The 27,337-nt window shown below is 41.1% G+C and overlaps 2 protein-coding genes across 2 annotated transcripts in view; one reads left to right on the top strand and one right to left on the bottom strand.

Moving 5' to 3' along the window:
* The window catches only part of ACAT1 (acetyl-CoA acetyltransferase 1), a 17,249-nt gene extending 1,713 nt beyond the window's left edge, over positions 1-15,536 (top strand). Inside the window, exons 2-12 of the mRNA XM_074158704.1 lie at positions 322-369; positions 2,542-2,659; positions 3,614-3,709; positions 4,993-5,093; positions 7,609-7,752; positions 9,304-9,454; positions 10,031-10,126; positions 10,805-10,918; positions 11,681-11,745; positions 12,366-12,523; positions 13,829-15,536. Coding sequence (XP_074014805.1) covers positions 322-369; positions 2,542-2,659; positions 3,614-3,709; positions 4,993-5,093; positions 7,609-7,752; positions 9,304-9,454; positions 10,031-10,126; positions 10,805-10,918; positions 11,681-11,745; positions 12,366-12,523; positions 13,829-13,949 — 1,212 coding nt within the window. The 3' untranslated portion in view covers positions 13,950-15,536. The remainder of the gene's footprint in view (positions 1-321; positions 370-2,541; positions 2,660-3,613; positions 3,710-4,992; positions 5,094-7,608; positions 7,753-9,303; positions 9,455-10,030; positions 10,127-10,804; positions 10,919-11,680; positions 11,746-12,365; positions 12,524-13,828) is intronic.
* Positions 15,517-27,337, bottom strand: part of NPAT (nuclear protein, coactivator of histone transcription) — a 26,665-nt gene continuing 14,844 nt past the window's right edge. The window contains exons 13-18 of the mRNA XM_074158693.1: positions 25,395-27,089; positions 22,850-22,965; positions 22,642-22,750; positions 21,387-21,444; positions 18,366-19,521; positions 15,517-16,827 (exon numbers count right to left, since the gene is read on the bottom strand). Coding sequence (XP_074014794.1) covers positions 16,750-16,827; positions 18,366-19,521; positions 21,387-21,444; positions 22,642-22,750; positions 22,850-22,965; positions 25,395-27,089 — 3,212 coding nt within the window. The 3' untranslated portion in view covers positions 15,517-16,749. The remainder of the gene's footprint in view (positions 16,828-18,365; positions 19,522-21,386; positions 21,445-22,641; positions 22,751-22,849; positions 22,966-25,394; positions 27,090-27,337) is intronic.

The following is a 27,337-nucleotide window of genomic DNA, read 5'->3' as shown; positions in this document are numbered from 1 at the left end:
TTTTCAAGATAACACCACTGATCCTAGTTTAGACATATGTTATATGTGTACATAACAGACTTGGCCAAAAAGAATTGGGTTTTGTTTTTAAAGGAGTATCTGTATTTTTTTCAGAAAATATTTTATCACAGATGTTATGGTGAGACTGTGCACTGGACTACACTTTTTTTTTTAAAGGCATGTTATGGTATTTAATTTAATATTTTTTCTAGTGTTTCTTAAATTTTTTTAAATAATGACTTAAATGAAAATGGTACATTACTGAAATGTCATGGTATTGGCTTTTTTGATATGAAAATTTGAGGACTTTCTTATTTTCAGGCTTTGAAGTATACAAGCCGTGGTTATGCATCACAGCGTACTGTAAATGTAAGTATAAAGCACCGTCTGACTGCAGTAAATCACTGTTTCAAATTTGTTTCTTAATCACTTTTTTTAAGTGTGAAGTTCTTTAAAAAGTTATCACAAAAAATCTGCATTGAAGACATTGCGACTTGTACCCAAGTCACGCTTGACTGCAAAATCTGGAATAAAAGTCAAATTTCCTTTTTTATTTTGCTTTGCTAATTGTTAGGTAGTGTGGGACAGAACTGGTTAGAAGTATGCTGAATGCAACTATCTACTGGTTACTGGAAAATACAGCTGATGCTGACTGGTTGACAGGACAAGGGGTAATGCTTTTAAAGTGGAAGAGGGGAGATTTAGATTAGATATTAGGAGGAAATTCTTTACTGTGAGGGTGGTGAAGCACTGGAACAGGTTGCCCAGGGAAGTTGTGGATGCCCCATCCCTGGAAGTGTTCAAGACCAGGCTGGATGGGGCTTTGAGCAACCTGCTGTAGTGGAGGTGTCCGTGCCCATGGGAGGGGGGTTGGAACTCGATGATCTTTAAGGTCCCTTCCGACTCTAACCATTCCATGATTCTATGATAATCCCTTTGAGGTTATTTGTATGTCATCCTGCAACTTGCTGTTACAATGTAAAACGTGAGGACAAGTATGTTACTATGACTGAGGTCAATCACTGATGAAGAAGGGGTTACAGAAACAGAACCTTCGTAGTTTAAACAAGTAGAAATTGCTCTTGTTTTGTTTTAATTTTTTTTTTTCTAGTGTTATCTTTATTTGTTTGTCTCTCTAAGTAAAGAACTTATGGCGAGACCCTGTAAAGCTTTGTGTCTGAGTTTCACTGAAACTGGCACAATTGGAGGTATTCATTGCTTCTTCTCAATAGCCGTCCGGAGCAGCCAGAGGTTTGAAAAAAAGGTGCATCTTTTTGGTACCAGGTCCTCATGCTACCCTCACAGGGTTAGGAGTTGGATGTGTTGATGTAGCATTAAAGCTAAGAGGCAAAATAAGAGTAAATCAGTTTTGAGGGGCTACTATGTATAGAGCTGCATGTCATACCATGTCTTAAACTACTGTGTACGCGTTATGCTGGGACCTGGGCATTTGAGTATCTCCAAGGATGGAGACTCTACAACCTCTCTGGGAACCTGTGCCAGCGTTCAGTCACACTCACCGCAAAAAAGTATTTCCTGATGGAACCTCCTGTGTGTCAGTTTGTGCCCATTGCCTCTGGTCCTGTCACTGGGCATCACTGGAGAGAGGCTGGCTCTGTCGCCTTTGCACCCTCCTTTCAGGTATTAATATACATGGATGAAGTGCCCTGAGACTTCTTCTCTCCAGGCTGAACAGTCTCAGCTCTCTCAGCCTTTCCTTGTATGTCAGATGCTCCAGTCCCTTCATCATCTTCATAGCCCTTTGTTGGACTCTCTCCAGTATGTCCATGTCCCTCTTGTACTGGGGAGCCCAGAACTGGACACAGCACTCCAGATGTGGTCTCACCAGTGCTGAGTAAAGGGGAAGGATCACTTCCCTTGACCTCCGTGACAATACTTCATCTAATGCAGCCCAGGATACCATCAGTTGTCTTTGCCACAAGGGCCCATTGCAGGCTCATGTTCAGTCTGGCATGTACTGGTGCCTGGGGTTGCTCCTCCCCAAGTGCAGGGTTTTGCACGGCTCCTTGATGAACTTCACGAGGTTCCTGTCAGCCCATTTCTCCAGCCTGTTGAGGTCCCTCTGGATGGCAGCACAACCCCCTGGCATATCAGCCACTCCTCCTGGTTTGGTGTCACCAGCAAACCTGCTGAGGGCACACTGCCCCATCATCCATGTAATTAATGAAGATCTTAAGCAGGACTGGACCCAGTATTGACCCCTGGGGCACACTGGTAGTTACTGGCCTCCAGCCAGGCTTCCTAAAGAGTCTATATCCCTGCATGGCAGCGCTCCAGCCATGAGAGCCATCACACCACAGCTCCATGATCCCAAGATTGTAGTTCTGCAACTGCACACCAATCTCCTTATGTTTATTCCCCATGCTGCATGCATTAATTAAGATTGTTTTAGTGCTCAGAAACACTTGCAGGGTAGAAGGGAAGCTGTGACATGAATGAAAGAGTAAAAGTGGATAAACGTTAAAAATACTGGTATATGTGAAAGAGGTTCTGACTTTTATTCCATGATTCTTTTCTTAGGAGGTGGTGATAGCAAGTGCTGTAAGGACACCGATTGGATCTTTCCAAGGATCTCTTTCGTCATTGCCAGCCACTAAACTTGGTTCTATTGCAATTAAGGGAGCAATTGACAAAGCAGGTATATCTAAATATTTTTTGCTCTGACAAAGAAAGCCGAAAGTGGCTCAGAACAGTATCAGTCTGTGTCTTTTGTTTTTAAGTTGCTTGGTAAACAAAAGTTTGGGTTTTTTTTTTTGCTCTTGTGGCACTCTTTGAAGTCTTTATGCATAAACGACATTTAGTTAAAGTTGACTTGGGCTTTGTTTCAAACTGAATTAAGTGAAGTGCTGCTTCTAGGAGCAGATTATTACTTAGGGATATCTGTGCTAATCCAAATCTGCTTGAACGTGCTAATTGTTTGGGCTGGGGTTTTAGACACACCTACGCTGATACAAAGGCTACTTCCTGCTGAAACCAGTGGCCCTTCCTTTCCCTGCCCATTTTTCACATGGGCACTTAAGCTTGTAGAACACCCTTGTGAGTCTATTCATGGATTCAAATCAGCAAAAAAGTCTCTTTGGGGAAAGAGGAGGGTTAATTTTCTCCAAATTTGGCTTCTTGAAACAGCATATTACAAGAACTTGAATGTCAGGGCTGTTGCAAGAGATGCAGCAGGAGAGCAGGTCTCTGGTGGCAGCCAGCTAGTGGCCTTGGCTCACCCTTGTTAGACAAAGCTGATTCTTTGGATGTAATTGTGGCAGGTAGAAAGTTTTGAGCATTTAACCATCCATGGAGATTGAGCTGCTCAGGTGACTAGTGAGACTTGGCAATGTTTGCTTCAGTTAGCTACCTCTAGCTTGTGCTGCAGGTAACAAGGGAATTCTGTTCTGTGGGGTCACCAAGTTCATCAGGAGATGATGAGGGCAGAGATCTGGGATGCACCCAACAGGCACCTGTGTCCTGCTTTTAGCACATGGGTTGGACAAGGCGCATTTCATCAGGCTTTGATAGAAAACCTCTGTGGGGACGTTCTTAAAGGGGAGTTACGTCTTCTGTGCAAAGAATCGTGAATCGAAACAATTTTGTTTTACAGGTATCCCTGCAGAAGAAGTGAAAGAAGCTTATATGGGTAACGTCTTGCAGGCTGGGCAAGGACAAGCTCCAGCAAGACAAGCAGTCTTGGGTGCAGGTATTCATTCTCTGGGTTCTGGGGTTAAAGGTTTTCTATCTTTGTGTAGACAGTATAGAGTATTGAGCTACGAGTTAAAGCAGAGTGGTGCCCAGCCTTTTGTCGGGATGGTCTGTGTATGTGTTTTCTTCAGTGGTGGGTGAAGGGTGTCTGTTGTACTCATGCAAGTGGGTCTAATTGCGCATGCTCAGGAATCAGCTTTCATATGCACAATGGATGTTGCAGAACCTGGAGAAGATGCTTCCAGAGCACTTTACGCTAATGATGGATGCTGTTCTTTGAATCTTTCACGAAGCAAAGTTTTTTTCCTTCAGTGTATCATTACTCTTAAGCCTTATTGGATGAGACATCAGTGAGTTTCATTGAACTGCAGATACAAGTATGTCATTATGTTCATCTTCCTGTGGAATCTGCAGCTGTCACTGGAAGGAGTCACTCTGTCTGTGGTGTTAACGGCAGCACGAAGGTTATTGGAATGCAGGAATTATTTTCTTCTCCTTTTTGCTGTAGGGATGGGATTCCGTACCTTAGCATGATGCTAAGGAAAGTCTGTGGGTCAGGGAAGAACTGGATGCTTCTTGGCTCTCTCTCTCTACTTTTTTTGAAAGAGAAGGAACTGCTTCCACGAGAGGCTCTTTTCTTTCCCCTGGCGAGTTTCCCTGTGTCACTGCTGGTACGGAGGTGATGTGCTGGTAGCTGAGCCGAATGCCAGAGGGTGAGCCTAGGGTAGAGGCAGTGATGCAATGGTCTTGAGCCAAGCTGCACCCAGCAGAGCCCAAGGCTATTGTAATGAACGCTCCATAACAATAACAACTCATTAATAACCATGTGAATGACACTGACATCTAGCACTTTTGATCCTGTTCAGTCTCGCGTGTGTTTATAGAATCCCTGTACCTCTGGAGTCTGTCTTCTTGCCAGTTGCTAAATTCTACAGCTTATTTATGCCTTTTCAGTGTTGAATGAGTCTTATAGGCAGGGATCGGGGTGCCAGGAGGATGAATCGTTCTGGAGTTGCTTCCCTGGTCTTCTGTCTCTCTGATTCTTCACTTGCTTGCTCCATTATCACAAGTCTGTTGTTGGAAGGGGAGAAACAACAAGAATCTCCAAGAAGGGTAGCAGCTAGGGATGAGGGTAGATACATTGCCCTGGCAAGCTGAATAGAGCAAGCTGGACAGGGCTTGGATAAAAATTGGTCACGTACGAATTATTGCTGAAACACCAATAAAGTGTTAGTCTACCCTTGGTATAATAGAGTTGTTTGTACAACTTCTTTGACTCAGGTTTACCAATCTCCACTCCTTGTACAACCGTCAATAAAGTCTGTGCTTCAGGAATGAAATCAATCATGATGGCAGCACAAAGCCTGATGTGTGGGAGTCAGGTATGTGAATTTTGGTACTGTTTTAGGGAAAAAACCACAACTAATGTTGTAGATCCTGTCCAATTAATGACTGTACCTTTTGGTTTGGGACTGTGTTTTAGCTTGGGATAATAAAGCTAATTAGCAAGGTTTTGTTTTGCTTGCGCAACTGCAATTTTACAATCATTTAAGTGTGTTTTGGTTTAAAACAGAAAAAAAATATAAATATTATAGTTAGGAAATCCTCAGATGTATTTTTAGAGCTGAGCAAACAAGGTGGATTTTGGGGGGGGTATTTACATCCTCTCCCTACTGCTCTTCCCCCACCCCCTCCCTCCAAAAAATTATTACAGGAATTTTCCAGCTTTCTTGTTTGAAAAATTGAAGAAATTTTTTTGACTTAGTTTTTGCTGAAACACATTTAGTCTTGACTTTCAGACACTTTAAACATTTAAAGGAATTAAATATACATACTAAAAGAATGGTGTTTCCAAATACATTAGAGATGTTTCAGGCTTTTTTTATTATTTTAGAAGCAGCACAATCTATTTGTGTTGAATAGGTGTTTTCATTGAAGAGCTTGATGGAGGGGAATTGCTCATCTCTGTCAACAGTATTCTAAGATGCTCTATACAATGGGGAAAATAGTATCACTTAATGGCACCATCTTCAGGAAGCCATTAAATGCTGTGCAGCAAAGAATATGGGAGAAGTGTGAATGTGAAGAAAGACATTTCAATTTTGTTTTAAATTCCATACTCAGAGCATTTTGGCAACACCTCCCTTTCTCTGAAGTGAAAGTATTGTCAGTTCAATATATATTTTTTGTTTAAAAAGTAAGTGGCTCATAAGTGAGAAAGGTACTTACTACTCTTTTTTCTGTTTTTTTTTTTTTTTTGTTTGTTTGTTTGGAACAGAAATAAAATATTTAAGTTTTATTGTCCCTTCTGTGAAAATAAGAGTACAGTTGAGTTAAGCAACTACTTATTGCTTTGGCCTTGCTTTGTAGAGAAGGCACTTTGTCCAGTTCCTACTGAAGTTGGTGGAAGTCTTGTCTTGGAAGACTTTGAACCAGGTCCAGCACATCTGTGTAAACAGCTAATTTGGATTCAGTAATTTCCATCCAATGACTCTGTGAGAGCGGTTGTGCATTTGGTTGGTTTGACAGAGTTAGGCCAGGAGCTCTGGAGAGAACTGGAGTTTTCGGCTGAGCTAATCATTCATGCTGTGCTGCCAGTCTCAGCAAAAGCAGAGACACAGCCAGTTGTTAGTCTCTTAGAGCTATAAATTATGGGGGTATTTGTTTGGTTTTTGTGGCTGCAGTCTGCGAGGTATCTGTGGTATGAAAGTCAGTGATGGTTCCCAGCGGCTTGAGTCAGTGTACACCATCATATAAACAATTGTATTAACTCTGTCTCCAAGTCTTTCACTTTACAGAATCGAAATGCCGGGGACTCTTGTTCCTCTGGTCTGTTGCTGCTTCCGTATCTCAGCTGCCTTTCTGATCTACCTGCCTTTCCAGTTTGTCTCCACCCTTTTTCTTTTTTCATTCCTTTATTACTTCATGTCACTGTTTCTGGATCTAGTTTATAATCTATTCTGAACCAAACCGTTATTTCACTGACTCTTAATTTAAAAAAACCAAAAAAGCTTTTCTATTTTTCTTATTGCTGTCTTGATGTGAAATATTTTTGAATTGATATTAATGGCATTATTGAACTTTCAAAGACTCACACTGCTATGTGTGTATTTTTCTTACCTTTATCTGTATTTCAGACAGGCCATTAAACACAACTGTGTCTATTCATCACATCCTGAGATCCTAGGGATTTGGGGACTGTAGCCTGATGAACAGTAGCTTATGGTCCTTATACTTATGGTCCTTATAGCTTTGCTGTGTGTAGGTTTTCTGTTTGGTTGCTTTGTCTCAGCTTGAAAAGAATACTAATTTATAAATGCCCATGATGATTTGGCTTAATTCGAGTTCAGTAATCGTTAATTATTGTCATCTCTTTTTTTTGCTGGCCTATTGAGATGATAAAACCACATTATAAGTCATCTCTCTTTACATAGTAAGATGAAACAATATTATATAAAGCCGCAGGTACTTGTAAATCTCTGTCTTTTCTTAGTGATCTCTTAGATTCTGACTGTTGCTTGTTCCATAGGGATATGGAGCTGTGAATGAAGAACAAAAAAGAGAAATATACAGAAAAAGAAACTGTTTAATTTATAACGTGATCTTGGAAGATTTTGAGTAAAAGTGCAAGAGACTGACATGGCTGTTGCAGCTTTTTAAAACTGGAGACAAGATGAAAGTCCAGTTATTCTGTCAGGGTGGATTAACTGTCTTCAGCTGCTGTTCCTGCTGTTTGCTTTTTAAATGCATAAAGATATTTTTTTTTACCTCTTTCTCAAAGACTCCTCAGAAATATAAAGCGTTCATGCTTAAGCTTTTGCTAATATTTGTTCCTACAAGAAGCCACACAGAACACACTGCATTATTAATAATTCTAACGTTGTTTCCTTTGAGCAGGATGTGATGGTTGCTGGTGGAATGGAGAGCATGTCTAATGTTCCCTATACAATGAGCAGAGGATCAACACCTTACGGAGGAGTAAAGTTGGAAGACCTGATAGTAAAAGATGGGCTGACAGATGCTTATAACCACATCCATATGGTAAATATTCCTGCACAGTACTGAAGTATCAACCATAGACCTGGTGCAGCTTTGAAGAGCTTGCTTATAATTATTACGAAACTGGTTTATCTTGCAAACCTAGAAATGAGGAATAATGTTAACGGGGGAGGAAAAAAGTTTTCCACTTCCAGGCTTCCTGTAGTAACTGTAACGGAGGGGCTAGACAGAAGACCAAGACAGAATAGCAAATTGTGTGTTAGCATTTATCCATCTCTGAAGTCTGAAGAGCCTAAAGGAGGTATTTGAAAAAACAAAATCTGCTACTGGTAGACTGCAGTTATTCTATCTGTGGGAGAGAGCAATCGAGTTACTTGGTGTCTTTGAGGGTACCTACTCTGTCCAGTTCAGCTGGCTCTCGTGTTTATTTTCCCTCCCCCAATGTACATATCTCCTATCTTCTGTTGGAAGGTTTGAGTCAGCTGGTACGGTTACTCCTCAGCACGTAATTTAAATGGGACAAACAACTGCAAACTTAGGATGATACGAAGCTAGTGTAGAACAGTTTGAAAAGAGAATGACTGCTTTCAGTTTACAAATATTTCTGACCTTTGCGTATGGTAATTCACAATTGTAGGGCATTATTGATGGCTCAGTTATTCTTGCTGGCATGCTGGAACACACGTCGTGAAGGATATTCTACTGTGACCCATGTATTTGATACAGACCTCACTGTTGCTGTGTGGGATTTATTCTTTTTGCAGTATAGCACACGCTGCTTGGGATAATGGTTGAGATTCACTCCCATATTTCAGCTAAAATGCATTTTCATTGTGAGGATTTTTATAGGAATGTCAGTAGTGGCTTTGCTAGTTCTTGTACGTGGGGAAAAACTCTAGGAGTTGGTTACAATACACGAAGTTTTAATAGATTGGGACAATATTTCGGAACCTTTCATCTACATTATAGCAGCTGTAGGTTGCTTGGAAAACCTTAACAGTCTGTGTGAGAATATACAGGAAGGCTCATCTGATGGCTTTAGGAACTTACTCGTCTGTGTTTTGGCAATAGACTAAGTTGCTGGTGCTATGAAGACTTTAAATTCTTTAACTGCATAGAAGTGAACTTGCTTGTTTGAAGAACTGGAGGAACACGGTACTAAAGGGTTTTGTGTTGATTCATTGAGCTTTCTACAGAAACGAGAGGTGGAACAGCACCTGTTTAAACTCTAGTAAGATGATGTGAACATACTGTTCTGTGGCTGAACTATCATCAGTCTCTGAAGATGTCAGCCCTAAGCACTTTAAAACTTAATTTTGCATGCAGTTTTTCATTTAAAAAAAAAAAAAAAAAGCCTTTTAAGGAAAGTTCCTTCATGGTTTAATAATCTGGATCCAGAAAACCTTTGTTAAATCTGAAGTTCATATTCCAAAACCAGAAGTTACTGTTTGATCATGACTGTGTAAATTAGAAATGGGCACCAAATATTAGTCACATTCAGTTCTGGAAATCTGCTGGTTGAGTTTTTTTCAGTTACATTTCTACTTCACATCTCCAGAAATTCCAAACCTAATGTGCCTGGTTTTCTCCAAGGGCAACTGTGCTGAGAATACTGCGAAGAAGTTTACGATTTCACGAGATGATCAAGACACTTACGCCATAGGCTCTTACACTAAGAGCAAAACAGCCTGGGATTCGGGAATATTGAAAAATGAAATAGTTCCTGTCACTATTTCTAAAAAAGGTATCATGGAAAAGTGTGATAAAATGAACTGTGCTTCTCACTGAAAGCTGTAACATTGTCTGTGTTCAGTGCAAACAGTGTTGTTTACATGCAGATCTCAGGAACACTAATTTTAGATGAGTGAAGAAGTCTGCATAACAGAAAATTTCTGGTGAAGAGCAGTCGCTGACCTGTGATCTGCTTGTTTTTGTGGGTTTTTTAAATTTTTCTTTAATGTTACATACCATGTATTCTTCCTTTTTTATGTAAGTGGGAGACTAGCTATTGAATTTAGCTAGCACGGCTTGAGGACATCTGTGTTTTAATTTCCTTATTCATTACCTTAAAGATACATTCTTTGTCCCTTTCATTCAGCCACCAGAAAGTATAAATGGATTTCTTCTGAATAAATTGGATGAAGGAATCAGTTTTTTTTTCTCAGTTTTTGTAAGCACATTTCTTGATGTGCATTTAACATGTGCTTTTTACTGAAATAAGTAAGTTGTTTAAACAAGGCAGCATTTAATCAAAGAACTGTATTAGAATGTCTTAAGAATGGACCATTTTATAAGACACTAAACCAAATCTGAATTTCAGGAAAGCCAGATACAGAAGTGAACGAAGATGAAGAATACAAACGTGTTGATTTTAGTAAAGTTCCAAAGCTGAAAGCTGTTTTCCAAAAAGAAAATGGTAAATATTGTTAAATTAACTGCTTAATTTCTACCAAGTGCGAGGATACTCTGTTGTAGTGAAGAGTACTGTTCACAAGAGCTTGAACACCCAGCAGTGATCTGTTAACTTTTAAATGTCTGCTAAGATAAAGAAACCTGCTTCACAACAGCATAAACTGACTTGGATTAAAAGGTGGTCCAAAACCCTTAAACCAGTGAAAACCTCTGTTTTTGACATTTACTTTAAAAAGAATGAAACAGACTGGTTTCAGTTTAGCTCTTGTCTTGGTCTCTGCCAAGTATAAGCTCTCGTTTCCATGGGAGTGGGGACGCCTTTACACAGTTCCCTGTTACTTCCCTGAATCTGTAATTGATGAATCTTTCGGGCCAACTCCAAGTTGCCGCTCGTTCACAACCCTTTGTGAGCTGGAGTTCTGTGTTAATGCCAGCAACGCAGCTGACGTGGACGGTGTGATCTAACCCACCGCTTGCATAAAGACACAAACACGTGATTGTACTTGTTTAATCAAACTCACTTAAAAAACCAACTCATTTTTAGTTAACTCAGTGCAACAGATATCACCATATTGTTGAGACCTTATATTCAAGGGCCTAAGGTAAAAAAAGTCATTAACGGGATATACCTGAGCTATATCATACTTTCCCTTCTCTTTAAATAATGCATTGCCTTTCCTAGGAACAGTGACAGCCGCGAACGCCAGCACTCTGAATGATGGAGCAGCCGCTTTGGTGCTGATGACTACAGAGGCAGCCAAGAGACTGAAAGTCAAACCCCTGGCACGGATAGTAGGTAAGATTTGTCTTTTCTCCTCTTTGAGCACTCCCCCAGTATGCTCAAACTGGGAGTCATAGAATCATAGAATGGTTGGGGTTGGAAGGGACCTTAAAGACCATCGAGCTCCAACCCCCCTGCCATGGGCAGGGACACCTCCACTAGAGCAGGTTGCTCAAAGCCCCATCCAGCCTGGCCTTGAACACTTCCAGGGATGGGGCATCCACAACTTCCCTGGGCAACCTGTTCCAGTGTCTCACCACCTCACAGGAAATAATTTCTTCCTGATATCTAATCTGAATGTCCCCTCTTTCAGTTTAAAACCATTATCCCTCGTCCTATCACTCCACTACCTGATAAAGAGTCCCTCCCCGTCCTTCCTGTAGGCCCCCTGTAGGTACTGGAAGGCTGCTGTAAGGTGTCCCCAGAGTCTTCTCCAGGCCGGTTTGGCCAGTTATGTGATGGTCATGGGACAGAAAAGGGGAGCCCTTAGGCATTATGGCTGCATCTTCTCAATGCAGTCTTTGAAATTTCAAGTGTTGTACCAGCAGGCTTTTGATCATAAAGTTTTGAATCATAAAGAGTTTTCTATATGGAATAATATTAAAAATCTGAAAATGTTATTATGTGGCTCGCTTAAAGGCACTAAACTTTAGATGTATCTATTTCATGGATCGTTATATTCAGAATTTTTCTGTCTTGGCTGGGTTTGCTGCTTGCACGTATAAATCCTATATGGTAAAAAGAAAAGGTCTTTAAACACTTTTATGATTTTTACAGCCTTTGCAGATGCTGCTGTTGATCCCATTGACTTCCCAATTGCCCCTGCACATGCTGTTCCCAAGGTAGGAATAAAAGTTGAGTGTTTTTTGAAAAACAACAACTTTCCATAGCACTGGATCATTGGCTCATCCCTCATTGGATCTTCCTGTAATTAGGATCAAAATTATGAGTATATCATAAATCCAAAGAACCCGATTTTCAGAGGATCAAGGCTAGAATGCAGATTTTCAGAGTAACAAATTTCTCACACCTGTTTTGAAGGAGAGTATTTTCTACTGCTTTCACCAACTTCAGCAGCTTTGCAGCTTGCATGGCTAACAGGCAAAATAAATGTGGTTACACAAGTATAGACTAGTCCAAAAAGGAACCAAAGACGAGTGTATGGCGCGAGGCAACACACTCTCAGTTCAAATGTACTTACTGTAGCAGCGGCCTTAGTCCGAGTGTGACGAGAACGTGTCCTTGGCACTGGGTACTCTCCGTTCCTTCTTTTGTGAAAACTCGGGTTTGTGCTTCACTACCTCAGTTTTGCTTTTTCCCAGCTGGCAAAGAGGTTCCGAAAGGCGAACTTGAATCAGACTATGGGCAGCCTGAGTCACCCACTTCAAAACAGACTTAATTATTTCTATAATTAGCTTCCTAATTTTTTCATAGTAGTAACTATTTTTATTATTATGTCTAGATCCTAAGTCAGACAGGCCTGAAAAAAGAAGATATTGCAATGTGGGAAATCAACGAAGCCTTCAGTGTGGTGGTGCTGGCCAATATCAAAATGCTGGGTATTGACCCACAAAAAGTAAATATCAACGGAGGTGCCGTCTCTCTGGGACATCCAATAGGGTAAGTAAAATAAGCACTGGCTTCTGTTCTGTGCGGAGGCACTGTTTTCCAGACACACTGCTAAAACGTTTACCATTATTCTCAGATTTAATGCAATTAGGAACGGTAATAGAAATGTGCAATTAGGTACACGGTGACTTAATCCCTGTGTTGAATTTCAGGGTACCTTGAAAAGTGCACGATCCCATTTTTCTCTTCACAGTTAGTTATGACCTTATTTCATGAAGAGCTTGCTTGTCTCCATAGCTACATGGATTTATGAAGTATTAAAACCAAATCACTATTAATATGACAGAATAAACAATAATAATTAATCAAGTAGTTAAGGTAGACTTAAGAAAATAGGGAAGGATATGGTACAGGAGCTTTTATTTTTCTTAATGAGCCAAGTGAAATTCCAGGTCTTCTCAAAGCATTTTTGGCCATGAATCCAAAAGCCTCCAAGCCTCCAGTGCAGCAGATGGGGAGAGTCTGAGGGATGTTGGTGGGTCCCCTTGTTTGAAGTTCTGTCATCTGGCGGGAGGAGTCAGATCTCCTGCTCCGTTCCCCCACAGCTGTAACTTACTCACGACTTAAGTACATCCCGTTAATTCTCCCTAAGGGGGATTGTGCTGCAGGGCTATGAGGAAAAACCCATTTCAAAACCTGTATGTAACTGTGAAGTAGGCATGTTGTACATCAGGAACAAGGAGGAGCACTTCATGGTTCATAAAAAGCTCTAATCAAGGTATAATTGCCCAAGACGTGCTGACATCTCCTTTGCAGCATCAGCTGCTTCTGATAAGGGAATCTCATATTTATTTTTTTGTGTCTTAATAATTAATTTTGAAACCTAATGTCAGAACGTCAGTGCCTGATTTTGCAGGTCAGGTGGCTCAGAGTAGCACACTGCTGAGTATCAAATTGGAAGCAAATAAGAAACTGTTAGAAATGAGTCATTACTATCGGTTTGGTTTTTGTGGTAGATTTGTTACCTTCTTTGAAAGAGCTCTGCTACACGTAGAGGTTACTTCCTAACACACAGACTGACTTAGAGGCAGTTCCCTTTTCCAGAAGCAGCTTTAGATAAACACAGATCTTTGTTGTTTGTGTTTGTATAAAAATCTGTTTGTTAAGTACTGTAGCTAGAGAAAAATAACCTGTATTGCATCTAAATGTAGATGAAAGGGTTTGTTTGGTCTTTTTGTTGGTGTTTTTTCCCCTCCAGTGAATCAGTACCCTATTCTGCCAACTATCCTGCATGGGTCAAATTAAGAATTTCCTTTAAACTAAGCTATATACATATTTTTTTTTCCCTTTATTTAGGATGTCTGGAGCAAGAATTGTTGTTCATATGGCTCATGCGCTGAAACAAGGACAATATGGCCTTGCAGGAATTTGCAATGGAGGAGGAGGTGCTTCTGCGATATTGATAGAGAAGTTGTAGGCACAAATAGCGCTGGAAACAAAGCCTTAAACTCTCTCTGATCAAAACCACGAGTGGTACCTGTTACACCTTATTTATCCGTAAGTGAATGAATTCCTTAACTGCTGTTCTAAAATTTCTTAAAACATCGATTATTGATACAAAACCTGGGCTTTTATTACTTTGACTCAGTGCAAGTTTTTATACAGTACGAATAAAAACTGTCAAATTATGATGATGTCTTGAGACCTGACAATAAAGAATGTTTAACCGTGGCTCCTCTCTCACTGACATATGGTTTCTCAAATGCCACTGAAAATGAATTCTCTTGGTAACTCACACAGCGCTGCTAGTAGAAGGAGCTTGTTTCTTACAGTTTTGTTGCTTAATTTTCATGGAAAAAGCTTTCCTCAGAGGTTGGTTTTCTGCTGTTGTGTAGCTCGAAGCCAGGTCAAATGCCAAAAAAGGAGCCCTGCTGGAACGCACCCTCACCCTGCCTTGGGGCGCTGTATCAAAGCAAACGAGAAACGATGGGGTTCTAACTTCCACGCAGAAGTACTCATATGGCTTCAAAAATGCTGCTGCTCCTTTTTTGTTCACGTTAACCTCTGTGACGTACGGTTTTCTCAACAGGCTTTTAAGTACAGGCAGATTCAGGACCAAAAGAGTACAACTACCGTTACTGCTGCCTGCACTCTTGAAGTCACAGGAACACAGCGTTAAGCTTCCTACTGCAAATATGTTGAGACAGGAGAGTATTGTCCTGGAATGAATATTGTTCTAGGCTTCAGTGAGAAGGTTATGCACTTTCTTTGGCCGGCTTTTTAGTAAGGGGCAAAAATCAGCTATTTCACCAGTACAAAGCCTGTTCCCACCTCACCCTTTTCACAAGGGATAAGCATCAAACACTTTTAAGTATCTTAGCCGGGATTTAGGACAACTGCTTTTCTTATTTTGACATTAATTTCAACAGGAGATCATCTTTACCCACTGATTGTTCTTACACTTACACTTTCCTCCATAAAGTAGAGGAGGAATATGTACTTTGACTGGGATGTAGTGGAATCTGTTTCTTCTGGGAAGGCATGTACTCGGAGAGGCAGCAAATGAACCTGGGGTTCAAATGGTGCATACAAAGAAAATTAACTGTCGTTCATGCTCTTGACACCTGTTCTAAAAATTATTTGCCATCTGCCAGTAGCTGGGAACAGAAGGTTCTTCTTCCTTTGAAAGTGTGAAGTGAACTGGTAATTCCCATCTTTAGTATTACCAGATCACCTCAACTGAAAACAGAAAGATGACGGTGGATAGCGGCTGTCCCATGAAAGAGCTACACTGTGCCTCAAACAGCAAATCTATTTAACAATATCACGCATCAACTCTCAGAATACTATTAAGCATAAAATGCCACCATGTAGCAAAGAGATAATTGTTTTTGACGTTCTGACAAGTGCTGCTCTTCGAACTTAGTGTTTAATACTGAACTCTTTGTCTTAAAAAAATGACTGATCAACACGACTTCTCTATACAGTACCTGCAAAGCTGCTTAGGGAGCTTAAAAAATATTAAGCAAGACACGCAACTTATTAAAACAAAAATATTTATTCAAGCTGTAAATGGTATGCAGTATTTCGTTATTGGATGGGTTTAATATAAACATCTACTGCATAATATTGGTTCCTTAGGAATCCTTGTATACTATGGGAAACATTGCCCTGTTGCTGTACAGATCTCTCACAAGAAAACTTGCATTTTTTAAGACCTCAACAATTTGAGAACAAAGGAGGAAATACCGGTAGAGAAAATCCTGCAGTACTGGAGCAAGGCTTAGTGTGGTCATTTTCACCCATGCTCATTAGTACTAAAAGGTAGGCTGAGCTGCTCCCGTGCCCATTTTGAAGAGAGTTTGTATAATAGTTATGACAAATTCTACATTGAACAAAAGACCAGATCCAAATTTTTCCATGTCTGGCTAAAAGCAGAAGTGATATTAACAAACGCTTGCTCACCAGTACAAACGGCAGTTAAAAGAATTGACTTTTGCAATAGAGCGTGCTGAAATTCTCATCTGGCTCTTGCTGAAGTATTCGTACCAGGGTGCGAATATGGGGGTGAACCCGCACCAAAGTACATGGTTTGAAAACAGCTGTTGCAGCCAAACGACATCTTATGCAGCAAAAATATTGTAAAGAGATGAGGCCGATCCAAATTAACGTTCTTATCTGAATGACTGGTGAGGAAAAGCTTCGTTAGATGAGAAATACTTTTATACAATTGGCTACTGGTATTTCTGTCAACTCGCTCCAAGCCTGACAAGGTGGGTTTGACAGTTATGAGAGCAGAGGGTGTTAGTACAAGCCGGTTACAGCCGGAGACTGAGTCCCTTTGGGATTCAACAAGACAACGGGAAGCGGCCGAGTTGGCCGCCCGTGTCCCAGAACAGCGAACTACAAACACCGCCTGCAAACGCACAACCTTTCCACAAATGCGGGTCGGGGGGTAAGTAGAGAATGCAGCAGAACACAGACAACGTGGTAGAACGGGAAACATACAACTTTTCTTACATTACATTTATACAAATTTACAATTTTTGCAAATTAAATGGCTCTATAATTACGCAAGTGCTTTTTCAAAAATAAACATATACCAACTCAATGATATTTACACTTAGAACCTGCTTCAGGAACAGCATGATTTTGCTATAAAGTGGAACTTCAGTGCACTCAAAGTGCAACTCGCTCTTTAGAATTACCGTCTCTTCCCATGCAAAACCTCAGCACAAAACCACCCAGCTTTAGACTGGCACAGTTCAACTTCTTTTTCATTCGTCGTAATGCAAAGACAGCAAGAACTTGTCCACATCCATTCCCGCTGGGAAAGAATTGGGCAGCTTCTTTTTCTGTAGGCAAGGAAAAGAATGGTTGTGTTAAATACGAAGAACCTGGGGACAAGGAAGAGCCTGTAAGAGTTCCCTTCTTCCTCATCCTTCCATCTGCTTTGGAGACCTAAGGGCACGAAGCTCACCGGGAGAGCAGACATCGGCATGTTACGTGTACCCCTGGGGTACAAACGGGGCGGAGCTGGGACAGGAGTGGCCGAGCTCCAGCTTCAGCAGAGCCCACCCAGACCTGGGAGAGACGCAGCTCGCGTAACGGAGCGTTTCTCAGTTGCTGTATTTGAGGAGTATGGCTTAGCTAAGGGTGGTGAATTACGGAGATCTACTCTGTCTCTTTTTTGATCATTTACGTACGTCACCTTTTCATGTCTCACACCTTCGCTATTTGCCATTAAATCCCCGAGTCAAAGGCACGGTGCTGTAGACTATGGAGAAACACACAAAATGTGGATTCCTAGTCCTGGTGGTAAACGAGGATGCAAGAATCGCTTGAATTTTACTAAGACCGAGTTTGAGTTTGGCCTAATTCTGACATTCGATCTAGAAACTCAGACTGAAGTTAGAATTTAGAAACTCATTAGTGTCAAGAGAAATAATTTGATTTTCATAGGTATGTGTGCAGAGTCAATAGGGGTTACGTGCGTGTGTCTGAGACTGTACTAATCTTAATGAAACTGTTAGTTCGGAGCGGGATGAAGAGACAAAGTAAAACTGACAAATATAAATAGGATATCAGGGATTTGGATGAGCACCTCTGAACTGTCCCATTACAAATAATATGTAATATATTATATATATAATATATATATATTCTGGAGAAGAGGAAATGGGCACAAACTTGTACATAAGAAGTTCCATCTAAACATGAGGAGGAACTTCTTCACTTTGAGGGTGGCGGAGCACTGGAACGGGCTGCCCAGAGAGATGGTGGAGTCTCCTTCTCTGGAGACGTTCAAAACCTGCCTGGACAAATTCCTGTGTAACCTGCTCTAGGCGGACCTGCTTTGGCAGGGGGTTGGACTAGATGATCTCCAGAGGTCCCTTCCAACCCCACATAGAATCATAGAATGGTTAGAGTTGGAAGGGACCTTAAAGATCATCGAGTTCCAACCCCCCTGCCATGGGCAGGGACACCTCCCACTAGAGCAGGTTGCTCAAAGCCCCATCCAGCCTGGCCTTAAACACTTCCAGGGATGGGGCATCCACAACTTCCCTGGGCAACCTGTTCCAGTGCTTCACCACCCTCACAGTAAAGAATTTCCTCCTAATATCTAATCTAAATCTCCCCTCTTCCAATTTAAAACCATTACCCCTTGTCCTGTCACTGCACTTCCTGACAAAGAGTCCCTCTCCGGCTCTCCTGTAGGCTCCCTTCAGATACTGGAAGGCTGCTATGAGGTCTCCCCTGCGCCTTCTCTTCTCCAGGCTGAACAACCCCAGCTCTCTCAGCCTGTCATCATTCTGTGATTCTGTAATATATACATACAGATGTCCAATATATACATCAAATTTTAAATTAAAAAGTAAATGCCTGTACTTGCCTTTATTTTCTTCTTTTTTGATGGTGTTGGGGAGTTTTGAAGGTCTTTTCTATTTGCAGAACGAGAGTTTCTCTCACTCTCGCTCAAGTCTTCCAGTTTCCTTTTCTTAACTGTGCTCCTTAAAGACCGGAACTGCTGAGTGTTGTCCTTGAGGGGGGTTGCGGTGCTAGTCCTTGCGATGGCTGCCCGGGAGAGGATCATCAGGGTGTGAGCGGCCATACTGACGCTGTTCTCGCTGCCCGTTTCGCTGGCGGGGCTGCAGGCAGGCAAGTCGGGCGTCGCAGGGGGTACCATTATCCGGGGGGTCGTGCTGTCCTCATTGAAGCGCCGACAGGTCGGTGTCCGTACGCTGTCTGTAGTATCGTCCGTATGCCTGTCCCCAACCCCAGATGGTGTACGGGGTACTGGCAGCTCTCCGTTTTCAACTGTTTTACCAGTCGGGCTGTGCCACTGAATGTCTTGCAACATTTCCACACATTGTTTAGTGAACGGACTCGACAGGCAGAGGCCTTGGCTGGAAACTTTGGCTGGTTCTCGCTTTGGCTCCTTCGAAGACAAAGAAACAGCCGCTGAAGATTTGCTGTTCCCATTCGACAGCGACCCCTGCTTTTTGTTCAGCTCTTGCACCGAAGCAACTGCCTTCTCATTCCATAAGCTAACGCTTTGTTGGCCATTGGAGAGTTTGGCCGTGTCCTGGTTCTTCTGTTTTTCATCAGTATCCCTTCGCAATTCATTTTCCTTATTTGCTGTAGTCTTGTGGAAAGGATCCAATGGAAGTCCTGCCGTTGTCGCCTTCCGCTCGGGCTGTGGCTCCTTTGCAGATGCGCTTCTGTTGCTGCCAACCTCTGGCTTACACAGGATTCTAGGCAATGTTTTGTCCTTCTCTCTCTTTGCTACCTGTGCCTTAGCAGAGGATGACGCAGAGTCAACAGCAAATAAAGTATTTTCGTTCCTTTCTTTCTGGGATAAAGTCTTAGTAGCCTGAGTTTGGGTGTTTCCTCCTGGAGCAGGCAGGACGTTATCAAAGCAAAGCACTCTCCTGTGACTTTCACTTGGTCTTGAATTTGAGCTGGTGCTCTCTACTGGTGCAACAGGTAGATTCTCCTCCACGTTCCTTCCTAGTTCTGCAGTGATAAGCTTGTCTGAATTTCCAGTCCTGAAAATGAGATGAAGACACTTCAGCAACATATTCAGTCCTACTAGGCAAGTTCATTTCAGCTGCCTGGAAGTCCCCACCTGCCCCTCAAAACAACTCTTTAAAGCTCTCCCCATTTTACCAACACGCCAAGACCAAGAGTAAGGGATAGCAACCGCAGAAGCTCAGAGGCGGCTAAAAAGGATGATGAAAAGGTATGAAACAGAGTCTGTACAAAGAACAATCGGGTAGACTGGGGCTCTTCAGCCTGGAAAGAGAGATGACTGTGGGGGAACACAACAGAACTCTGGCAAAAAAGTCAGCAAAATGGAAACTCTGCTCAGTGGAAGAACTAGAGGCATCAAGTAAAACAAGCATCAGGTTCAGAACAAAACAAGGAGGTTTGGACACTGCATGTAATTAATCCTGTGAATTTTTTACCCTGGGATATTTGTGGATGCTGGTAGTTTACTTGAGTTCAGAAAGAAACTGAGCACACTCATGAGAAGACAGTCCATCCTGGAATCTGGTTGTGGCTCTGGCAGCCCACGGAGCTGAAACTGCTGGGAGGCTGCCAGAATATTCTGGGCAGTGTCATTACACACGTGCCCTCTACTCCCCCCTCTGCATGTGCTGTTGGTGGCGTGACACAGAGCAGGACAAACAGCTTTCAGTGGGCATCTTGACAAGAACATACAAACTGCCCCAGGCTTGGTCTCCACCTGACAACCAGCCACACCAGTGTGAAAAAGCCACCACTGCACTGTAGCAGTGTCAAAAGAAAAATGCTTCTGCTCTGTCAGCTCACACCACTGCTATGTCTGTGCCCTCTTCCTGGCTTACGCTGCATTTCCAAGAGAGGCTTCTGCATATTCATCTGTGCTAGTCAAGCTCTCCCTGTGCAGCTACGCCTTTATGGTTTAGAGAAGGAAAAGTCAAATTAACTTTGGTACCTTTGGGATGGTAGAGAAGGTATGGGGGATACCAGTTTGTTTGAGATGAGAGAGAGGGCAGGGAGTAGAAACAAGAAATGACATCCCTTTACAGGGAACATTTTGCTCTCTTTGCTATGCAAAACATACATCTGGAGATCGATTAAAATTAACGGAGAATTATCAAAATCATATTATCCCAAATCTCACTTCTGTGGTTTTTAAAAAATCACTAATTTTTGCATGCATATGGTTTACCTGGGTATATGTTGATGGGTTGGGTTTGTTTTTTAAGTAAGTTGACTTTATTGTTCCCATTTCCTCCACTTTTTCAACATTTAACTGAGTTCTAAATAGGTAGATTTTTTTAAAAGTATGTTTTATTTTTTCAATAAAAGAACATTTCACCTCTAATATTTAAACTGAACTTATCTTTTTCTACACTCTTTTGCTCATACCAACATTCTTTTGTTTCCTGATGAAGAGTGACTACTGAAGTCTACTTTCTTCTCTCTCACTTGCCCAACAGAAGACTAGTACCTGTTCTGATTAGCAATTAAATTATATTCATCAATATATATAAAAAAAGGTTTTGTCATCAAAATCTTCTAGTAAATGTAACGGGTAATTTCTGCAAGCTTGGACTCTGCTCGAACAATTTTTATTTGGTAACTGAGACAGACAAAAATAAACATAAAGCCATGTAACATTAACAGAGGAACAGTAACAGGAGAATTCTAGCACAGGCTTGTCATTAACATGTCCCTCCACCAGTATGAACGCACATCTGCACCAATACTCCTAGCAGACAGACAGGAGGGAAAAAAAAAAAAGGGGGGGGGGACTGCTCACGCAACTGTTAAAAAGGCTGTCTATCCTCCTCCCAGTCAGTACAGTACGAAGAAATTCATGGCAGGAAAAAGAAAGCAAGTCTGAAAACCTGGCAGTACTTACCTTTGTGTTCGAGAATTTGTGTGGCTCAAAGGCTCAGCTACACTTGGGACCAGTTTTCCTGCAACAGCAGATGAAGAATATTATAATAAACTACAGTATTCTGAGTAAATCATCTCACAGTTAGTACAATGACATCTGTAGACGTGGGGCTCAGGGACGCGGTTTAGTGACGGACTTGGCAGTGGAAGGTTAATGGTTGGACTCCATGATCTTGAGGATCTTTTTCAACCTAAACGATTCTATGATTCCGTGACATTTCACTTGACACACAATCAATAAAGAAAAACCCAGCAGCAAAACTCTGCAACTTCTTCATAATTATCAAATCTACAGCTTAATAAATTAGCAAAGGTCCCCAACTAAGTATAAAGCAGCAGCTGCCTTGCTGTCTACACTTAGATAATACATAGTCCGTGCAAGACAAAATCAACTAAGCTGGACTTACAAATGCACAGCAGGGATTTCCCAGTAGAAGGGAAATAACCACAGCAAACTCTGTTATCCACCAGCAAACCAGAATGCAGACTAACTATACCCTCCTACCTCTTTTCTTCATTTGCAATCTTATTCTATTTTCATTTTTACGTGTAAACCTACTCTTTTTAAAAAAAAAAGTAGATAAGCTTACACACAAATTGTCCTTATAACTCAATTTATTTTCTATTTTCAATTATTTTTCTTTACTCCCTTCCAACACTGAGAAATGAATGTAACTCCAATCTTGTTTCCATTTACTACTTAAAGAAGCAAACTCTCAATGAAATTAATATACAGAAGTGTATGCCTGAAATAGGAAAGAGAAAACAGATAGAGTGCATTTTTTGTATAAATATGCAACACTTCTATTAAATATTTTCCTTAATAAATGTTTAGAATTGCTGATTATTCGAATAATTTTTTTATTTCCAAGTGGCTTCATTTTGATGGCAGGAGTACACTGTACTTACAACCAGTGAGATGAAAAATAACAAGAAATATAAAGAAAAGTGCATTTTTTTAAACTGCATTAGAGCCTTGCAACATTACATTTCCAAAATAAGCTTGAACCCAAATCTGGAATTATTTAATATGCTAGGACTCTATTTTGTAAATTGAGAAAATACAGTTACTAATTACAGGTTACAAGCCTCTCTCAAAGCCATTCCAGTAGCTACCTGGCAGAGGGGCATTGGTATTTACAGAACTTTATTACTCAGGACTGACATGTCTGTAAACCCCCCCGCTTTTCTTCTGCCCTTCTCAAAACCACAAATACCTGTATTAGCTTTGTTTCTTGCTCCAGGAACCTTCTGTGATTTGGGAGGGATGGGAAGTTTTGGGACACTTCTGTTGCACACTGGATTAGCCACAGGCATGTGTAGAACCTTGAAAGAATCATAGTGTTCCATTACAATTTACCAAAAGACTCCTTATCACTTTGGCTTTAATTCTGGAAAGACAAGGATTTATTTGTGATGTGCTACCTGGCGGGCTGGTGCCGAGAACGTATTTCCATTTTGTCCTACTACTGAGAGAGGTATCATTCCCACCATTCCTTGCAGAACAGGTTGCACCGGAGATGCAATTATAATGGCAGAACCTAAAAAAAATCCAAGTGTTAAAATTGTACAGAAACTAAAAAAACTTCAAAAAGTTTTTGAAAGAAAAGCTTCAAAAAAAGATTTCTTAAAATTATGCATGGTTGAACCTGTGGCAATAAAAGCTCTAGCTTTTGTAAAAAACTTAATGGTCCTTACTATACATCACTGCTAGAAAACTGGGTAGTAATTGTTATGTTTAGTTCAAATTGGATTCATTAGTTAAACTCTGGGGTTTTTTTTAAGAAATGGTTAAAAATTAAAAACCCGAAGTAAGTATGACATTCCTATGTTAAGGCTTGAACTTTAAGTTATAAAAAACAGAAAGAGTAACATTAAATAGCTCATTTTGCTGCTTAGCAAAAATAAACTATTATTTGCAACCTATTCCCTACAATTAGCATGCTCAAAAGGAATATTTTTTTTTCCTTCCAGTGCACTCATAATACTTGCCCTTTATGGGCACACAAGAAGCTGGGAAAGGCTAGTTTTGTCCATATGTAGATATCCAAGGTATATTCCTGGCTGGTAGGAGGTGTTAAATGTAGTACACAAAGACTTCAGTGAATTAGTGGGTTTGAGATCAGCTATTTATTAAAAAAAAAAAAAAAAAAAGCTCAATGAGATTAATTTGGACTATTTAAGCTGAAGTTTCCTACTTAACTATTTAAATGATAGTTAAAATAGTTGTTATATATGGGATTTATAAAATAAGGAAACTATTATAGCACTTTAATTGAGAAGTGAATGAAAAATTCAAAAAGCGAGAGAAGAACTGATTCCACACAGGTCTTTGGTTACATGAGCACCACCAGGAAAAATATCAAATGCAGAAGAATGGGCAAATTTCTATTTCTCTCCCTGTGTAAAAAGCCTGAAGACAAAAGTTACATAAAGAAATCACAGCGACAGAGAGGGCCAGCGCTCCAAGATCCTGCACGTACTGTCGCACTGGCCTCTGACCACAATGAAATGACTGCACACAGAAATTCAAGGGTAACTGCGACAAGTTTTTAGCTTTGGAAAGAAATCTAAATGTGTTGATTATAACCAGGTTTAACATTTTAAAAAGCACTTAAAAGTTTTTATCATTGTAGTAATAAAAACGCTTGCACCAGGAGAGATTTTATACTATGGAAAGAAATAATGTTACACTTCTATATTTGTCTAAATGTACTTCTAGTGTAGACTAGCCTTTGGAAAATTAAACAAAACAAAACAAGGAAGTAATTTTGGAAGGAATATCTACATCTAGCCAGTTATCTAAACTAAATATGGGTACCTATAACACACAGCATTCTATTTATAACAGGAATCTCATGAAAACAAAACCAACCAACCAAACTGCTTTATTTAGCTGAAACAACGGAATCTTTTCTAGTGTCAGCCAAAATATGCTTTTCTAAATTTATCACTGCTAAAATTATATAATTTAAGCTTCTGAAATATAAGGCTATTTTTTTTCAAAGTAGCCTTGTCAATGACTCTTTGCAGTTTTTACTTCATTTTTAGTAGCAACTAATACACTAAAAAAATACATAACTCACGGCTAGTTTCAAGGGGCAGACAGAGCAGTGTTTAAAAGTTTTTTTTTAAATCAGAATCACAGAATGATATGGGATTGGCAGGGACCTCTGGGGATCATCCAGTCCAACCCCCCTGCCAAAGCAGGTCCACCTAGAGCAGGTTACACAGGAACTTGTCCAGGCAGGTTTTGAATGTCTCCAGAGAAGGAGACTCCACCACCTCTCTGGGCAGCCCATTCCAGTGCTCCGCCACCCTCAAAGTAAAGAAGTTCCTCCTCATGTTTAGGTGGAACTTCTTATGTACAAGTTTGTGCCTGTTTCCTCTTGTCCTGTCACTGGGCACCACTGAAAAAAGACTGGCCCCATCCTCTTGTCACCCACCCTTGAAGTATTTATAGGTGTTGATCAGATCCCCCCCCTCAGCCTGCTCTTCTCCAGGCTAAAAAGGCCCAAGTCCCTCAGCCTCTCCTCTTAAGAGAGAGGCTTCAGGCCCCTAATCATCTTTGTAGCCCTTTGCCGTACCCTCTCCAGCAGTCGCTTGTCCTTCTTGAACTGGGGAGCCCAGAACTGGACCCAGTGCTCCAGATGGGGAGGATAACCTCCCTCGACCTGCTGGTCACACTCTTCCTGATGCACACCAGGATGCCATTGGCCTTCTTGGCCACAAGGGCACATTGCTGGCTCATGGTCATCCTGCTGTCCACCAGGACTCCTAGGTCTTTCTCCTCAGAGCTGCTCTGCAGCAGGTCAGCCCCCAACCTGTACTGGTGCAGGGGGTTATTCTTCCCCAGGTGCAGCACCCTACATCTGCCCTTGTTTACTTTTAATATGCTTAGAAAAAAAAAAAAAAAAAGGCTATATATATAAACACCACACTTTCAGTCATTTTCTAATAATGCGATTACCTTGTGGGAAGTTGGGGGAGACAGTCTGGTTTGCTGCGAATGCATTGCTGGATCGAGGAGGGGTCCGTAACTGTTGTACGGTGGGAGCTTGGGCAGCAAGCGGCATAGAACTGCCAGGCAATACCACTACATTTGAGGGTGTTCCAGCTGTGCCCAAGGCAGCTGGATCAGCCACACAAGTGGCTATATAAAGGTTGTTTGAATTCCCAAAAGCTGTGCTTGTTGCTGGCATCAACTGTATAAATCCCCCTTCCTTGGAAAGATTAGTTGTGCCTGCAACTGGAAAACCAGCGCAGTCTTCATTCTGAGTGTTAACCGAGGTGACCACGGGATCCTTAGGTCTAAGCATAAGGAGATTCTGCTCTGCTAAAGCTGAATCCACATTTTTTTCTGTGTCTTCTGAAGTCAGACATTTGGACAGGCCTGCAGTTTTGGCTGGGGATTTGGCTGGAGAAGACAATATTATAGTTGGCAAATTTTCACCTGTGATGCTGGAAACAGCATTATTTAACTCTGTGTCTGATGAAATAAATGGATCATCGCTGATGATGATCTTGAGGGACATTATATTAGAAGGATCAACATCCATTGGTTGACTACTAGAAGATACACCACTTATACTTTTGGCCTTGGTACCCGACTCATCTGTTGAGGATGCAGTTTCTGGGAGAGGAGAGTGGCATATTTCAGATGTAGTAAGATTATTTTCAGTGGATACTACAGAAACTTCTGTACATGCATCACCACCAGAAGAGAAATATATATTATCAGCATCTACTTTTGTAGAAGATGAAGGTTCCTGCATTTCCCCTTGCGTTCCCTCCGAGTTTGACAGTCCTGTAGGGAGGTTGAAATTTTTCTTACAAGTCTTATCAAGTGTATGCTGATCACTTGAATAAGGTTTGTTCGAAGTATCAACAACTTCAAGCTGCAACTCTGTTTTGTCAAGATCTGAAATCTTCACTGCACAGCTTGAAGCACAGTCTGACTGCGCACTCTGTCCCTGATGGTTAGACCGGTGGCTTGAGTTCTCCTGTAAAATACCAGGTAAGGCAGCTGTATCGTTTGTTACAGCCTGTTCTTGTCCTGCATCCGCTGGTGGGCTGGAAATTGATGCACTGTTTTTTCCCAGCAGTACACTGTGGCCAGGGCTGCCGTCAGAAGGGCTTTTACCAAGTGTTTTTTCAGATAGTGATGTATCTGGTGATAAGTGACATTTACTTCCAGAATGTGTTTTGTTTTCACTGGCTGTAGTACATTCTGCCAGTGAAATCAAAGAAATCTGTGGACTACCAGAATGAACATATTCTAAATTAGGACTACTTTGAGCACCATGACTTAGTGGGCCTTTTTCAATTTCCATAGCTCTTTCACTTTCAGATACTAATGCAGATGACCCTTTTTTATCATAAGAATCTCCACAGTGTTCATTACACTCACTATCAGAACTCTGTCTCTTGTTAGGTTCAGTCAAACAAGGCACGGAGTCAAAGGCGATTTCAAGCTCTCCGATATGCTCAGGGGTAACAGTTTTCAGGACTTCAGGCTGCTTGCTCGGCCTACAATTTTCATGCAGCTGTTCGTTGGCTGTATTTTTCTTAGCCATATCATCATCATTAATGCTAGTCTTCAAGGCACATGATGCTTCTCCTAACTGAAAACCTTTACAGGATAGTGGCTCTCTAGAATTATCACCTGTAAAACAGACAATAAATTAGCTCCTTAATTATTAGAACAGACGATCCTTTTACAGTGTTTTATAAGCAACTTATCAGTTCAATGGAAAATTGTTTCACATGAAACTAAGTGGGAATAATGCCACTCATATTTACTTTCAAGCTAAGTGGAAAGTATATGAAACGTATGGTTATAGACATTAGGCAAGCTGACAAATCAGCTTGTACATAAATAATAAGTGTACATGTAATAAGCAAACAGCTCAA

The sequence above is a fragment of the Numenius arquata genome, chromosome 1 (genome assembly GCF_964106895.1).
Source record: "Numenius arquata chromosome 1, bNumArq3.hap1.1, whole genome shotgun sequence".
NCBI lineage: Eukaryota > Metazoa > Chordata > Aves > Charadriiformes > Scolopacidae > Numenius > Numenius arquata.
The sequence above is the reverse complement of the archived record's forward strand: the minus strand, read 5'-3'. Positions and strand labels throughout refer to the sequence as shown.